The sequence below is a fragment of the Pseudorasbora parva genome, chromosome 12 (genome assembly GCF_024679245.1).
Source record: "Pseudorasbora parva isolate DD20220531a chromosome 12, ASM2467924v1, whole genome shotgun sequence".
Classification (NCBI taxonomy): Eukaryota; Metazoa; Chordata; class Actinopteri; order Cypriniformes; family Gobionidae; genus Pseudorasbora; species Pseudorasbora parva.
In genome coordinates, this window is record NC_090183.1 from 13,090,943 (window position 1) to 13,108,217 (window position 17,275).

The 17,275-nt window shown below is 39.6% G+C and overlaps 1 protein-coding gene across 16 annotated transcripts in view; it reads left to right on the plus strand.

The window, feature by feature from the left end:
- The window catches only part of baz2ba (bromodomain adjacent to zinc finger domain, 2Ba), a 111,144-nt gene extending 95,038 nt beyond the window's left edge, over positions 1-16,106 (plus strand). For 11 of the 16 annotated variants that reach the window (XM_067459185.1, XM_067459187.1, XM_067459186.1 and 8 more), the window contains 16 exons: positions 373-624; positions 1,049-1,272; positions 2,336-2,410; positions 3,941-4,169; positions 4,259-4,321; positions 4,768-4,912; positions 5,101-5,879; positions 8,028-8,295; positions 8,452-8,607; positions 9,435-9,595; positions 9,684-9,985; positions 10,555-10,690; positions 10,801-10,947; positions 13,238-13,521; positions 13,609-13,752; positions 14,627-16,106. In XM_067459185.1, the coding sequence (XP_067315286.1) occupies positions 373-624; positions 1,049-1,272; positions 2,336-2,410; positions 3,941-4,169; positions 4,259-4,321; positions 4,768-4,912; positions 5,101-5,879; positions 8,028-8,295; positions 8,452-8,607; positions 9,435-9,595; positions 9,684-9,985; positions 10,555-10,690; positions 10,801-10,947; positions 13,238-13,521; positions 13,609-13,752; positions 14,627-14,783 (3,522 nt within the window). In that variant the 3' untranslated portion in view covers positions 14,784-16,106. The remainder of the gene's footprint in view (positions 1-372; positions 625-1,048; positions 1,273-2,335; positions 2,411-3,940; positions 4,170-4,258; positions 4,322-4,767; positions 4,913-5,100; positions 5,880-8,027; positions 8,296-8,451; positions 8,608-9,434; positions 9,596-9,683; positions 9,986-10,554; positions 10,691-10,800; positions 10,948-13,237; positions 13,522-13,608; positions 13,753-14,626) is intronic. The other 5 variants (XM_067459194.1, XM_067459201.1, XM_067459198.1 and 2 more) reach the window with 1 other exon arrangement.
- The last annotated feature ends 1,169 nt before the right edge of the window (positions 16,107-17,275 follow it).

Below are 17,275 nucleotides of genomic sequence, written 5' to 3' on the forward strand. Positions count from 1 at the left end.
ATTTGAAATTTTAGTTTTAATGTCATTAAATGAAAAGGAGAAGTCCCGCACACTATCAACTCGCAGTTAGAAAAGATTTAATATTTTATTGCAACGTTTCGATCTTTCGATCTTCCTCAGGCATGAGAGTCATGCCTGAGGAAGATCGAAACGTTGCAATAAAATAATAAATCTTTTCTAACTGCGAGTTGATAGTGTGCGGGACTTCTCCTTTTCATTTGATGATAATTGGACTTTTTTGTCGTGCTCTCCTACTCACCTATCACACACAGGTGTGCGACGTTTATGTGATAGTTTTAATGTCATTAAAATGTCTTGTAAAGTCTTGCAAACAGTTTTCCTCACCTTTTCTGTTTCTCTCTCCCTCTACAGCCCCTTCCGGAGATTCCTCGTATCCATGGTCTGGTTCTGCCTGGCAGTGTGTTTGCAGACTGCCTAATGGTAGTGCAGTTCCTGAGGAGCTTTGGGAAGGTTATGGGCATGGACCCCTCTGAGCTGCCCACTCTGGGTATACTGCAGGAGGGACTGCTCAACCTGGGCAACAGCATGGGGCAAGTCCAGGACCTGTTGGTCCGGCTACTCTCATCTGCTGTGTCTGACCCAGGATTACCTCAAGGACACAGGGTAAGGAGTCTGTCTATCTATCTATCTATCTATCTATCTATCTATCTATCTATCTATCTATCTATCTATCTATCTATCTATCTATCTATCTATCTATCTATCTATCTATCTATCTATCTGTCTGTCTGTCTGTCTGTCTGTCTGTCTGTCTGTCTGTCTGTCTGTCTGTCTGTCTGTCTGTCTGTCTGTCTGTCTGTCTGTCTGTCTGTCTGTCTGTCTGTCTATCTGCCTGCCTGTCTGTCTGTCTGTCTGTCTGTCTGTCTGTCTGTCTGACTGACTGTCTGTTCTAAGCCTTTGATGGATGCTAGTAATTAGTTTTTCATGTATTATAATTTTTTTTAATTAGTTCTAATAATTAATTTAAATTAAGATGCTTTGGTTAAAAGTGTCAGCGTAATTGGAACTGTGCCCTTTTCTCCACCAGGCTAAGTCTATCTTGGGTGACCACCTGACCAATGTGGGTTTGAATCGGGACAATGTGTCTGAGGTTTTGCAGCTGTACATGGAGGCCCACTGCTCTCAGACGGAGCTAGCTGATCTTGCTCTGAGTTTAAGGACCAAAGCCTTTCAGGCCCATACGCCAGCTCAGAAAGCCTCTGTCCTGGCCTTCCTGGTAAATGAGCTGGCATGCAGTAAAAGCGTGGTCAGGTAAGAACCAATAGATTCCAGTTATGTTTTCAGAGTTGAGCTGTCGATGGTTCTTGATTCGATTGATGTTTACATTGCAGCTGTTATACAACATGCCAGTTTTTTAGTTATCACATTATGTTCAATGCAATACAACACAATTTTCCAGTTGTTATACAATAATAATTCCTAAAGAACAGTCAAATTTTTTTTAAAGGTATGTTGTTGTTATATGCATGGACTTTTAAACTGAACAGCATGTACATGCTATTGAAATGTTTAAAAGCAATTAGGCAAGGAAATATTTACTTTAAATAATGTTTACTTTAAACAAATGACATCCATTTTTTTTTTGAGAAACATATCACATACCTTTCAACATAAATACAAAATCAACTAATTAGACTTATGTAAGACATTTTGAAACTCAAATGATTGCGGTTTGTAATATATGATATGTGTAAAAGTGATATGTGCTTATTCTATCAGGCCTGTCTATGCACTATGAAATATTCATCTTGGAACAATAGTGCATAAAGCGCCAGTGGAGAGGTCACAGAGCTTTGAATACTTAATGCATACGAACACTGCAACCTCAACAGCTTGAGTTCATCATGTGACATTACCACACATGTACTGTATGACAGGGTCATTATTTTAATTAAAAGAAATATTATTTTTTTGTTAATTATAATAAAATAAAATATATAAATATTATATTAAAATACTTAAACTAAACTAGAAACGTTGCCTTGACAACTGACTGAAATAAGTGTTTATGTAACTGTAAAACAAACTAAAACTAAACCTGAAATAAAGAAATAATTAAACTTAAATAGTTATATATATATATATATATATATATATATATATATATATATATATATATATATATATATATATATAATTTTTTTTTTTTTTTTTTTTTTTTTTTTTTACAAACCCACTTAGCAAAATTATCAAAAATTAACTTTAAACTTAAATTAAAATAAAAGATTATTCAAAAACGTAATCAAAAACTATAATACTAATACTACAGCACTAGTATATGCAGCAGTACGAAAATGTTTGTGTGTTTTTGCAGTGAGATTGACAAAAGCCTGGAGCACATGAATGTGCTGAGGAAGGACGAGTGTATCGTGGAGGGCAAACTGAAGAAGTAAGTATCAACATATTTGCACCTGATTTATATATAACATTTTAGCTATAAAGGTAGGGTAGGTAAGAATTGGTTAAAAAACTTTTTTTCCAAATGTGTTTTAACTAAAATTTGTTTAAACACGACTGTTTTAAAGACAGCTCATTATTTCCATTCACTCCACCTTCACCCTTCTGGGCTCTTTCCAAAGCCACGCCCCCAAAACACACGAACGCTACGCCGACCGCTCAGCTGGAAGACGCATTATTGACCTGAGACGAGCGGAGTGCATGTAGTGACATCATGTCAGAATAACATGTAATAAAATATCTAACTTTATCAGTATGAATATAAACAAATAAGATGTCTTTTAGTTCTCACTATCAAGCTAGAATACAGATACTGGTAAAGTTTAAAATATATTTTTGTTTGATTTAGTAACGAGCTAGTTATATTTATAAGGCAAAGAAAACGGGTAGCATCGATACATGTTTTTCCAATAACATCAGTTATACTGTGATGAAGATGAATTTCGTGTAAGATTCATAACATATGCTGTGTTTTGCATGTAAGAGTTTCCATGATGAAAGCATTGTTGATTAGTAGTAGGCCTAGCTAAAGCTAACTTAGTTCTAAAAAAGTTCCTGGATGTGGTGTACTATCTTTTACACATGCATTTTGTTACCTAAAGTTAAATGTTGCAAAATTCAACACGTCAGCGATCAACTTGATCTAAACATATTTAGTATTTATCATCTCTACTAATGGCTAAGTGTATAACATTGTAACTTATGCTAAGTAATGTTATGTTAGTTATATTAGGCAGCTACATGTGCTAGTGATACATGCTTCATGAAAACATAAACCAAAAAAAAGTATAATCAAAATGAAAGATTACCTGTCCAGCAGAAATACAGCCATCAAGGAGTCGTTTTTTCAGCCCCTTGAGGTCCCTCAGTTCTCACCATCGTTGGAAAGCCACGCCAATATTGACTCGCTTTGATTTCTTTGTCTATCCAAAGACTTTTTGTGCATTGCCTTTTCTTGTACTGTCTTCCTTTTTTCCATTGTTTGCCTTCGCTGACTGCAAAACCCGGCACTGTGAATTTTGAATGCTTTTGCTCTTACTAGGGGTGCGCACACGTGGGCAGATCCTGTAGCAAAAGCGGTGGTAGCCATGGTAGCGAGAGAGAGGGACAGTCGCCACTCACTTGTTTCGTCCCGAACGAAAATAATGAGCGGTGTTTATTGCAGATTAAAAAGTCTAGTCACTCAATTTTTATACTCTCTTTTTTAGAGCACTTACATTTTAATTATCCATTGACATATAAAGAAAGTTTAAACAAATTTGGACAAAAGTGTTTTAGATCCTATCCTATACCTACCCTACCTTTAATAGATCTTTTTTAATAGGCATCTTACCAGGCATTAAACACCATCACTGTTTCTCTTTACCGACTGTGAAAGATGTGTGTTGAATGTACATAATCTCTGCATTCAATTATCAAAGTTACATCACTAACCAATCAGTATGTATGCATGTTCATGCAGAATGAAAACAATCTACGCTAAACGGACAGGGAAACGAGAAGCAATCGCTGGAGGGGAGGAGCCTCAGGCTGCGGGCGGCTCTGCCATTTGTCACAAGCGCAAGAGGAAGGCTGGGGATAGTGATGACGACGACGATGAAGATGAAGACAGCGATGACGCAGGGGATGAGGATGATGATGAGGAGGAGGAAGAGGCTAAAAAGGGAAGAAAGGTGGAGACGTGTGATGAGGTAAAAGGCGTTCCTTTTGGGTGCATTTTCATACACTGATTACTTTACCTTCTTCACACATTTTTATATTGTGTGTGTGTTTGTGTCAGGATGAGGGAGACCCAGCAACAAGTGTTGAAGAGCTAGAGAAACAAATCGAGAAGTTATCAAAGGTAAATTCAAACACTATAATTTAGGGATGTTTATAGAAATGCAGCATATATTATTTTATAATGTGATTGTGGTGAAAATTGTGCTTGTTCATGGGGCTGCACAGTTTTGCCTAACATTTTGTGATTTATATATCAATATGACCATAAAATAAAAATTATAATGATGATGATAATAATAATAGTAATGATAATCATTTATTATTATTTTAGTATAAAAGACACTGAAAACACTAGATCATACTGCTCCTGTGTAAAAGAAAAGATCACTGTGCTGCAAACTCACAGTGCATGTATTTATTTTATTGAACTGCAGCATTTACGATTTGATAATTACACTATAAAAAGTAATTTCCCAAGTTTTATTTTGATTAATCTTGCAGCCATATCATAATTCCATATAAAATCCCCATACTCACACACATATTTACATTTTTGTATGAGTACAGCAGCAAAACCTGATCCGTCGAAAGCTGTTTGAGTCTTCTCATGCCCTGCGGTCCATGTCATACGGCCAGGACCGGTACCGCCGCAGGTACTGGGTCCTCCCGCAGTGTGGAGGGGTTTACATAGAGGCGTTAGAGAGTGGAGAAGGTGAGTCTGTCTATCTATCTATCTATCTATCTATCTATCTATCTATCTATCTATCTATCTATCTATCTATCTATCTATCTATCTATCTATCTATCTATCTATCTATCTATCTATCTATCTATCTATCTATCTATCTATCTATCTATCTATTTTACACTAAATATGTTTTCTTTCTTTCTCTCATGTAGGTCTTGAGGAGTTGGAAAAAGAGCGCGAGAGGTTGAGGAACTTTCCAGTTGTGCAGGTCAAAGAGGAGCCCAAGGAGGAAGTTCTGCAGCATCTTCAGCACGAAGAGATACAGGGGGCTGTGAAAGAGGAGGTGAAACAGGAGGAAGAGAAGCCCATCGATCCTGATCAGGAGGCAAATAAAGAGGTGCGCTCCTCCCCACTAAAAGAACTGCAGGAAACAGAGGTTGTGACCACGCCTCCTCAACTGCCAGAGCTCCGCCCCTCGCAGAGCCCTCAGTGTCAGGAACTGCCTTGCACACCTGCCGTGGCCAAGGGTCTCTGCCACGCCCACAACGGCTGCCCGGCAACAATCGCCATGGAAACGACATCAGCATCATCTCCAGCTCACTCTCCAACTACCTCTAAGCTGACAGAGGCCAGCAGCCCGAGCGCAGACCACGCAATCCCTCCTCCTCTGCAGCTGGGCATCCCCGCGCACATCCTACAGCCGCAGCAGCTGACGCAGACTCAACTCTTGGCCAACGACCAGCTGCTCAAGGTCCTCAGCGAGCGCAGCGGCCACTGGTTCAGCCTGCTGCCCCGCTCGCCCTGCGATGACACTTCCCTCACCCAGCTGTCTCCACACTCACAGTCCTCGCACAACAGCAACACCCTCAGCACACGACCCAAAACTCCACCTCCACCGTCTACCTCCTCCCCGCATCACTTGCTTCCTCTTTCTGCATCTGCAAGCCCTCTGAACCCCTCAGCTGCTGCGATCAGCAACCTCAGTCTGCAGGTAATTACCCGTCCTATTTGAAATATATTTCATGTTTACGGTGTCCAACATGATAAAGCTACAAGCAATACATTTCTTTCATGTTAATCTTGAGTTTATGTCCTAAACCATGTCAATTATTACTGGAGACAAGAAATTGTGTTGGTTACTTGGTTTCTGTTTCTTACATGTCATGCTGGGTAGATCTGCCCAAAGTGAAATCTCATTGGTTTGTTCTGATTGGTTGTGATTGTGTTTAGTATTGCACCGAAATAAAAATTCTTGACCGAAAAAACAGAAAGACAAAATCCAATTGATTAAAAATAAATATCAATTACTTTGATTTAATACTATAAAATAGATGGTTACACTATTTTCCTTTAATTGTTTTGACATATTCTGTTTGAATGACATATTCATGGCTTAACATGAACTTTTTTGCTCAATAGCCACTGTAGCTACTGATTTTCCAAAGTTTCAAGCCACTCAGCATTTTCAATGACCACAATTTTGACATCGATTCATGGGGAAAACTGCCAGATAGATATTTTATTTAGTATCTCAATATTTGCTGTCACTTTAAGACCTGATGCACAGATACTTATACTGTTACAAATGCATTTTCTTTCTCAACTGTTTACGGTAATTTACTGCATAACTGACTGTGTTTAAGTAATGACTCACCAAGACCAGCATTTTGGTATTATTTTGTGTGTATTTGACTGTTTAAGAGCAGTAAGCAGTGAAAAAGAACTCAATTTAGAACTGAGAGGTGATTTAAACACCATGTAAGAATGAGTAAAATGATGTGCTGTCCCACACCGAAGTTCAAGTCCTTGTAACACCAACAATATTCATTCAGAGCACATAAAACGAGTGAGTGATGGGAGGCGGGTTCGTGTATCAACTCGCAGCTGGTATCCAATATCCTGTGGAAAATGAATATTGGAAGCATTCCAGATATTTCAGTATCGAAAGATTGACAGATTATTTTTGACAACACTACATTGCACTTTCAAAGTGGCTAGTAGTGTTGCGTGACTAAAAGTGACTGCGTTACACGTCACTGCTGAAATCCACCCGCATTTGGTGGGTTGGTGGGTGTTAATGTCAATTTAAGGGTGCGTTCACACTTAGTTCGGTTTGGTCAGTTTGGTTCGGTTGGTCCGGACCAAAAAACAAAAACAAAACATAGTCCTGGTCCGCTTAGCATTCACACTGGCATTTTTAACATTGAACCTAAAGTTACCGAACCAAAGGCATAGGGAGGCGGTCACAACCTGATTGTTCGGCTTATATGACGTAGGAGCTTGCTTACCGAACATTCAAAACAATGCGGTGTGCTGGATTAAACGCAATCATTTTATGCGTGTACATGGCATTATTTTTACCAGCTGAGAACTCACGAAGAGCTCATAAAATGTTCAAAACAGCACCAGGATTTCCTCCATTGCATGCAGAAACTAAGATCTGCTGCAAAAGAGACGGCCGTTCCGTCGTCTGTACCGACTAATGGGCAGCACAGATCCTTTGATGAGAAAAACCAGGTATGCTTTTTGTGCGTTTTTTCTAGCATTTTCGAAACATGGACCGAAAATGAATGAGGCACTTACTCCTCGTTGCTCCACGTTTGCCCTCTAACGTTAATGTTACTCATTGCGGATACACCAAACTTTTTGCGTTGTCAAATCAGCTGACTTGTAGCGTCGCATCTTGTGACATTAATTCCTGTTTTTGGTTCATTTACATGTCTTTGGTCCATGTTGCGTTCATAAATCAATCGAACCGCAACAGTGTTCGCTTGGAAGCGGACCGAGACCCATCTTTTTAGCGGTCTCGGCCCGCTTGTTTGGTGCGCACCAGGGTTCGGATGGCAGCGTTCACATATGTTCAAATGAACCGCACTAACCGAGCAATCGCATCAGGGTTCGTTTTAATCGAACCAAACATGACAAGTGTGAACACACCCTAATATTGTTTAAATAAATGAACTTATTATGTGTCAGTGTTGATCAATGTAATACTTTTGTAATTAAAGATACTACATTTTCTTCTACTCAATTCTGCCTGATCAAATATTCTAGCTTGCCGTAATTTAAAAAAAGAATTTAGATATATTTAGAATATATATTGTTGCTACATCTCACGTATTCTCATTATCTCCCCCAGGTGAAGCCAGGTGGAGCTCTGATTGGTTTGCCTTTGTGCAGCTGGTCCGGTGGGGTCATCAGCCCCAATCTACCCCTGTGCAGCAGCCCCCTGCACATGTACCCCTCAGTGGAGGGCAGCGCCAGTCCCCTCCTGCCACCCAGCGTCTCAACCAGCAAAAGTGGTTCTCCTGTTCCCACTGGGGAGAAGCTTACATCTGCTCCTTCTCCAATGGCACTGGACTTTCCCAGAAATCATGACCACCCCGAAGCGCTGCCAATACCAGAGGGTGAGTGCTGGTATCGTACACACAAATGCTACTTCACTGAGTTGTTAAATAATAATAGTCTGCAACATCTTAACCATAATATTCAGCAACAAATGTGTCATGTGAGTCTAGCTCTTTTTGGGGTTGTTGATGATGATGGTTTTGGCTGATTGGCAGACATGCTGCTGGGCTGGTGGAAGGTGACAGACATGGAGGAGCTGAAAACCCTAGTGAACGCTCTCCACAGCAGAGGCATCCGAGAGAGGGGCCTGCAGAAACAGCTGCAGAAATCCATGGAGCTCATCGCACAGACCTGCAACAAGAACCGGGAGGGTGAGCTGAGTGAAAATAACACTACGTGCCAGTGTGTGTTTTATCTTACAGACTTAACCATGGCAACAATTCAAGCAGATCAAAATAGAAAAGATAGGACTGCCAGAGATTGTTTATTTATCCTTGTTAACACAGTTTGACATTCTAGTAGTTTAATTCTATTTGGTGTATTGATTTGAGTACACAGAAACACTCCACAGTTCGTTTGTCATATAATTCATATTGACATATTTGTTTCTAAATGAAATATAGAAGACATTTAACAAAACTAAAGTTTTCTTTTAATTTAATTACATTTTATAAAACTTTATGGTTATTGATGCTGATTGTTTAATAGTTGTGCTTTATTTATGATAAATAAATGCGCTTCGCCAAACAGTTTTGTATTTCAGTAAAAAAAACACCCTTAGAAACATAAACAGTCAATATACTGTTCAATTGATTATGTATTTCAGCAAAACTAATTGTGTATTATTTAGTTAACCCTTACTGGCATTATGTCTGCATCATGACCACCCCTTTTCTATTTAAACTATTATTATTATTATTTATTTTATTTTTTCAATATAAAATGCACAATATAAAATATTATTATAAACGATATAGGTCAATATAAAATGCAGGAAAAAAAAGAATAACCGCAATGATTTATTTTGGCATTTTATTATTTGGCAGCCCTAAATAACATTCATGAAAGCCCTCTAAACCACTTTGCAACTGACTCAGCCGAGCATGCAGTTGTCAAAATGAGCTCAATTCTGCTGTGCTGTGCCTTACGGATGTTATTTCTCCTGGGGTCTTACGGTTGTCTTATTTTATGTTTGCAGTGGCAGTTATGGAGGTCTCGGAGCTCGACGAGGGCCAGGTTTCTGTGGAGACGCTGCAGGAGTGGTGTGTGGAGGAGCAGGCCATGGAGACTGACATTGCTCTGCTGCAACAGGTGGAGGAGCTGGAGCGCAAAGTCACATCTGCTAGCCTGCAAGTCAAGGTGAGTGTACAGTTATAACGCTTCCAGAATTGCATCAAATCGTGGTCATTTCTTATATTAACTGTCATTTCACAATCCCTCGCTTCAGGGCTGGACATATCCAGAGCCACAGTCTGAAAGAGAGGACCTAGTCTATTATGAGCACAAGCTCCTCCCTAAGCCCCGCCCTGGGGCGGAGTCTCAAGAGGAGCGCAGCTCGGAGAAGGGCCTGATCCGTCGTCCCAGCAACCCTCTGGACATCGCGGTGACGCGATTGGCAGAGCTGGAGCGCCACATCGAGAGAAGGTACCTGCGGAGCCCCTTAGGGACCACCATCCAGATCAAACTGGATAATGTGGGTACAGTCACTGTCCCCGCACCTGCTCCATCCACTAGCGCTGGAGGGGAAGGGTAGGTCATCCAGACAGCCAGCCTTCGTCTCTGCTCCTCTCTTCCTCCTCTTCCTCCTCATCCCCTCCCCTCTTTCTGCTGGCTGGGGCTTCTCTGCTCGTCCGTCAATGCGTTCTCACCCTGGCTCCAGTTTCGGGTTTCGTGTTTGTTTTTTGGTTTCATTTTCCTCTCACTCCCTTGCCTGCACCCTTCCTGTTTTTGGCTGCATGGTTTTAATCAGCAGTGCACAGACGGAGTTTGAAAACGTCAAAACTTGATTTGTTTTCTAATACTTCTAAGTGCATGGTACACCACAGCATCCTATGCTCTCCGTCCTCGTGTATGGCTGTGAAGTCACGCCACAGAATTGTATAACACTATATAGACTGTATGCCTGTTGTTCAACCTCTGTGTGTGTGTGTGTGTGTGTGTGTGTGTGTGTGTGTGTGTGTGTGTGTGTGTGTGTTTATGTGTGTGCTATTGAAATTTCAGGATCTCAGCTACTCAATCTGACACAGACATTAAGGACATATTACAGCTTTGAAATTTACCCTTTTCTGATGTGTGTGTTGTGTTTTTGTGTGTTGCAGGGGGGAAGAAGAGATTGCTCCGGGGATGAAGCTGTGGCGGAAGGCACTGAGTGAGGTCCGCAGCTCTTCTCAGCTGGCCATGTGTCTGCAGCAGCTGCAGAAATCCATCGCCTGGGAGAGGTCCATCATGAAAGTGGTACGTGACATCGTAAACCTCACTGCCCATTAGTCTAGGAGCACACATTTGTTATAGACCTACGGTATACGTTGTAGTTTCCATTCTTTCATGTCTGTTTGCGTTTTCAGTACTGCCAGATGTGCCGGAAGGGAGATAATGAAGACCTGCTTTTGCTGTGTGATGGCTGTGATAAGGGGTGTCACACCTATTGCCACAAACCCAAGATAACCAACATCCCAGAGGGAGACTGGTACTGCCCTGCTTGCATCTCCAAGGTAACCGCCTCTAGTTCAAATCACCAGGGTTGCAAGTGCTCATTTGTTCAGGGGCATTTTTTCAGAGCTATATCTCTAAAGTATTAATTTTCTTTTTTCTGGATAGAACTTAATATGCAGATTATATTTCTATTTGGTTAACTATTAAATTAGGTGTTATCTAATATACATATACTGTGTGTGTGTGTGTGTGTGTGTGTGTGTGTGTGTGTGTGTGTGTGTGTGTGTGTGTGTGTGTGTGTGTATATATATATATATATATATATATATATATATATATATATATATACAGGTCATTCTAAAAAAAAAATAGCATATTGTGATAAAGTTCATTATTTTCCATAATGTAATGATAAAAATTAAACTTTCATATATTTTAGATTCATTGCACACCAACTGAAATATTTCAGGTCTTTTATTGTTTTAATACTGATGGTTTTGGCATACAGCTCATGAAAACCCATCTCAAAAAATTAGCATATCATGAAAAAGTTCTCTAAACGAGCTATTAACCTAATCATCTGAATCAACGAATTAACTCTAAACACCTGCAAAAGATTCCTGAGGCTTTAAAAAACTCTCAGCCTGGTTCATTACTCAAAACCACAATCATGGGTAAGACTGCCGACCCGACCCTGTCCAGAAGGCCATCATTGACACCCTCAAGCGAGAGGGTAAGACACAGAAAGAAATTTCTGAACGAATAGGCTGTTCCCAGAGTGCTGTATCAAGGCACCTCAGTGGGAAGTCTGTGGGAAGGAAAAAGTGTGGCAAAAAACGCTGCACAACGAGAAGAGGTGACCGGACCCTGAGGAAGATTGTGGAGAAGGACCGATTCCAGACCTTGGGGGACCTGCGGAAGCAGTGGACTGAGTCTGGAGTAGAAACATCCAGAGCCACCGTGCACAGGCGTGTGCAGGAAATGGGCTACAGGTGCCGCATTCCCCCGGTCAAGCCACTTTTTGGGCTACAAAAGCAGTACTTTTTTTTAGCAAATTTTGCATGTCAAGACTGGGGAGAAGGAAATGCCAAAATGCCTGAAGTCCAGTGTCAAGTACCCACAGTCAGTGATGGTCTGAGGTGCCATGTCAGCTGCTGGTGTTGGTCCACTGTGTTTTATCAAGGGCAGGGTCAATGCAGCTAGCTATCAGGAGATTTTGGAGCACTTCATGCTTCCATCTGCTGAAAAGCTTTATGGAGATGAAGATTTCGTTTTTCAGCACGACCTGGCACCTGCTTACAGTGCCAAAACCACTGGTAAATGGTTTACTGACCATGGCATTACTGTGCTCAATTGGCCTGCCAACTCTCCTGACCTGAACCCCATAGAGAATCTGTGGGAGATTGTGAAGAGAAAGTTGAGAGACGCAAGACCCAACACTCTGGACGAGCTTAAGGCCGCTATCGAAGCATCCTGGGCCTCCATAACACCTCAGCAGTGCCACAGGCTGATCGCCTCCATGCCACGCCACATTGAAGCAGTCATTTCTGCAAAAGGATTCCCGACCAAGTATTGAGAGCATAACTGAACATAATTATTTAAAGGTTTAGTTTTTTTGTATTAAAAACACTTTTCTTTTATTGGTTGGATGAAATATGCAAATTTTTTGAGAAAAGACCTGAAATAATTCAGTTGGTGTGCAATGAATCTAAAATATATGAAAGTTTAATTTGTATCATTACATTATGGAAAGTAATTAACTTTATCACAATATGCAATTTCTTTTAGAAGGACCTATATATATATATCCAGAATAGTTCCATATAATCCAGTTAGTTCACCCAAAAATGAAAATTCTGTCATCATTTACTCACCCTCATTTCGCTCCAAACCCGTAAGACTTTCGTTAATCTTCAGAAACACAGATTTAGATATCTGTAGATATGTATTTTCATCCACCCAAAAATGGTTTTAAGCCAGTTGTTTATATCTGTAGTGTGTCAGCATACAGTTTACACTTCTAAACATCGTTTCTAAACATATATATATATTATACTGTATATATTGCATACTCATTTTTCCACCCCTGCCTATCACATGCAAGATTTAGAATTTAATAATAAAAATAAATAGTTGTAGGATAAATAATGATAATAAATATGTTTTTGCTTGGTCTTCTCATTAGTGACTACAAGTGCTAAAGAGTTAGGGAATTAGGAGTTCGAGTAATGATTTAGTCTAGCACTTGGCACAGTGGTGTGTACTGTTCACTGGCTGATTTGGAGTGTTATTAAGTGTTGTGCTGTATGTTAACCTTTAAATCTTAATTGGGTCTGTTTACCATTTTAGGCAAGTGGTCAGTCACCTAAATCTAAAAAGACTCCGAATCGAGCGTCACCAGCCAGTGCAGGAAAAAAGGCAACAGAAGCAGCCAAGAAAAGCAAGAAGCAGACGGAGACGGGTGAAGAGGAAGCCACCAGCAGCAACAACAGCACCCCAAAGAAAGCAGCCGCCACCTCCACCCAGGCCAAGAAGAACACCTGCACCCCCCCTGCACCCAAACCAGATAGCCCTCCCTGCGTAAAAAGAGCCAAAACAGCCAGAGACAACAACCGGGACCTGGGCCTCTGCAGGTACTGCTCACATTCTCTTATTTTGTGAATTTTGTGGATGTCATGTTGGTTTTTATGCAGAGCTCGTGTACGGTTATATTTTCTCAGGATTCTGTTGGCCGAACTGGAACGTCATCAGGACGCCTGGCCCTTCCTCACACCTGTTAACCTCAAATCTGTCCCAGGGTACCGCAAAGTCATTAAAAAGCCCATGGACTTCTCCACTATTCGTGAGAAACTCGTCAGCAGCCTGTAAGTGTCTTTCTCTTCCACTTTAAAGTGTCACGAACTTCCTCAGCACGGTTCATTTCTTACTCAGTTTTGAAAAATGTGAAAAAATAAAAGCTGCAGAGTGGAGGGGAGAAGAATATGGAAGCTTGTTTTCCGCAAATGATTAAAACATTGACATTTTTATTGCAATTGCAATTTTATATCTTGCAATTCTGACTTTTTTCTTATGTAATATTATTATAAAGTTGCAGTTCTGAGAAATAAAGTCAGAATTATGCATTTATATCCAGCAATTCTGACTTTATTTCTCAGAACTGCAACTTAACTCACAATCGAGAGCTTATATCTCACAAATCTGACTTTTTTCCCCCAGAATTGTAGATATAATAATTAGTTAAATTTATATAGCGCTTTTCTGGGTACTCAAGGTGCTTTACATATAGAAATGCAGCATCCGCCTGGACGATGAGACAGGATATGATCTCGCAATTGAGAAAAATATTTTTCTTTTTTTTATTCGTTGGCCCAAACAAGCTTCCATAAAGCATGAAAATGCTGGATGAAAATAGTCACCAAAATGTTATTAAAATGCTTTTATCAAATCTTTTTCAAAGCATTAACATAAATGTTTCCCCCTACAACCATTTCCACTCAAATAAATCAAATATTAATAAGAATACTAAATAACAAACATTCATAAATAAATAAATACAAAATTATACACTTTACAAAGGAACATAATATCCATATCAAGAAAATAAAAAATAATCAAACGATAGCACTGTCCATCATGTGCAACACACATCAGTTTACTCTCCCAAAAAAGGTTTTGTGTTTCATGAACCCCTGATGAACAGTGAGATACAGATGCTGTAATTCTTGCTCTGTTCTTTAGATATCAGAATTTAGAGACGTTCATCATCGACGTCAACCTGGTGTTCGACAACTGCGAGAAGTTCAACGAGGACAACTCTGACATCGGCCGGGCTGGGCACAACATGAGGAAGTTCTTTGAGAAGAGGTGGACTGAGCTGCTGAAGCAGACTAACTGAGGTGGTTTCAGACCACGGGCTGTCATTTCAAACCTGCGAGCCGCGGGCTCTCTCCGCAACCCGGGGCCCTTCAGGACCGACCAATCCCACATCAACACCCAAAGAGACACAAGACAGAGGGTGTCTTTGTGCAATACCATTTCCTTCTAGAAAAGAGAAATCGCACTGAAATTTCAACCATCAGAGCTGTACTAAGGAGAAAAATCCCTTTCCACTACTTGTAAATATCTTTTTATTTTGGTTTTGTATTTTTACTTTATCGTTAATATTATAGTGAATGTATTTAATTTTTTTAAATGATTATTTATGACTTAATAAAAGAAAGGTCCACTCTTCATTTTCTATGAAAAGGAAGAAACAGCAAAACTGCTTTAAATCTAATGGAATGTTTATTTGTTTGTGTTTTTCCTCTCCAAATATGAAACAAAGCCAAGAAAAAAAAAAAGAAACTGTTTACACTGTTCTGTGCCATGTGGCATCAGAGTATTCAACCCTCTGAAAGTGAACTAACGACATCACTGTACACACACACACACACACACACATGCATACACACACAGACAGACAAGCAGGAGGCACCCATGTGTACATACTGTCTATTAATGTCAATATATTGAGTCTTGTTTGGAATGATGTGTACATATTGTTTCAGACATTGGATATTGTTTATGCCTTAGGATGATTGTAGCAATTAATTTTAGTCTTAAAGTGATTAATAATATACATTTATTGTTTGTACAGTATATACATATCCTCTACAAAACACTGTGGTCTCCTTAATCTTAGTAGTGCCTGCCCTTCAGAACAGGGTATAGGGAAAATAATTTGTTCTCTTTTGTTTTGTTTTGTTTTTTCCCTGTTTTGTAATGGTATTGTTTTCTTATATAAAACACATCACGGCCTCCACTCAAGGCATACTGTACGAAACTCATATCTGAATCCAGATGAAAACTGTCGGAGTATTCTTCAGTATCCCTGGCCCCAGAGCCGCTCAGAGATGGACAGCAGGCGTTCTGTAACCACATGTGTCTGAGTCTCCCGCGTGCGTCGTGGCCCACTGGAGGCAGCTAGAACAGAGTTTTTTTGTACCTGCGTCAGAGTACTTGAAGTTATTTTATTTAAAGATATTGTGGGAAACAAATGGTAGCGTTCTTTTTGTAGGAGCATTATTTTTCACTAGTGTGTGTGTGTGTGTGTGTGAGTGAGTGAGAGAGAGAGAGAGAGAGAGAGAGAGAGAGAAAGAGCGCGTGTGTGTGCGAGAGTGTTTGAGCGAGTGTGTGGATGTTTGGCACGGACTTATTAAAAGGATGTTTTTAAATCCAATCAGTGTCTAATGTGTTATTTTATTCATTTTTCCATGGGCAATGGTCTCATTTTCCTATTTTAAAATATAATGCAATGATTTTATTCACTGGATTATTTAAGCTTAACCCTTAAATGGGCAGCTAAATAAATAAATACTATTGAAAATGTATTAATCAATGGGATTTTAAAATATCAATGCAATATAGTCTACCTTTTATTTACAATTTTTATCCAGGTTTAAATGGCAAGTCAGCGATGTTTTCCCCCCCAGGATGGTAGGGGAAGGTACCGCCTTTTTCGTCTATGATTGGCTAGAAGGGCTCTCCTCCGATTAGTTATTTGATTTGGCCCTGAATCGTCATCTCACGTACATTGCAGGACAAAAAAACTTGAATGCATTTTGTACTTTATTTTGTTTAATTTCTACATGTCCCATGGGTTAGTTCCAACACGCATGCATATAGGAACTTTCCTACATTTTTTTTTCATCAAAAGTTTATTTGGTAGCCATGGTAACCTAAATAACATGGATTTCAAGCTGCAAGACTGATGCCTTGATGTCCAGAAAAGTAAGTAAATCTACTCTTTATTCTTTGTTATTGGGCATGTACACTTACTATGCGTATTGTATTATTTCTGTATTTTTAAACATTTTTGGATTATTTTAATCACTTTACTAGTTAAAATGGTGTACATTACATATTGAAATAGCTATACTTGCCATGTCATCATCTTTGCTAGTAAGGCTAGTTTTTTGACAAAAGTGTCATTACCAGCAGTCATTCCCAGCACATTACAGCTTCTGCTGGCAGGTTGTGATGGTGATGACGGCAGATACATTAAACATACTGTTCTTTAAGGAAATTATGTTGAATACATTATCTTAAATGAATATATATACATTTACCAATCAAAAGTCACTATTTTAATTTAAGTAATGCATTTTTTTTAAATACTAAATTAATTCATTATAATTGTTGTGTTTAGGTGTGACATGGCTCCAAAAGCAGCTGCCCAAAGGTCCAAATCTTACAGAAAACAGCTAAAAGATGATCCTGAGAAATATGCACAGTTTCTGCAGAGTGAGAAAGAGAGATATTGTAGAAAAAGAGAAACAGGAAACAGTTTCCCTATTGAGCATGCGAGAACATATGAAAAAAAAAAATGGAAAGTTAATCAACAAAGGA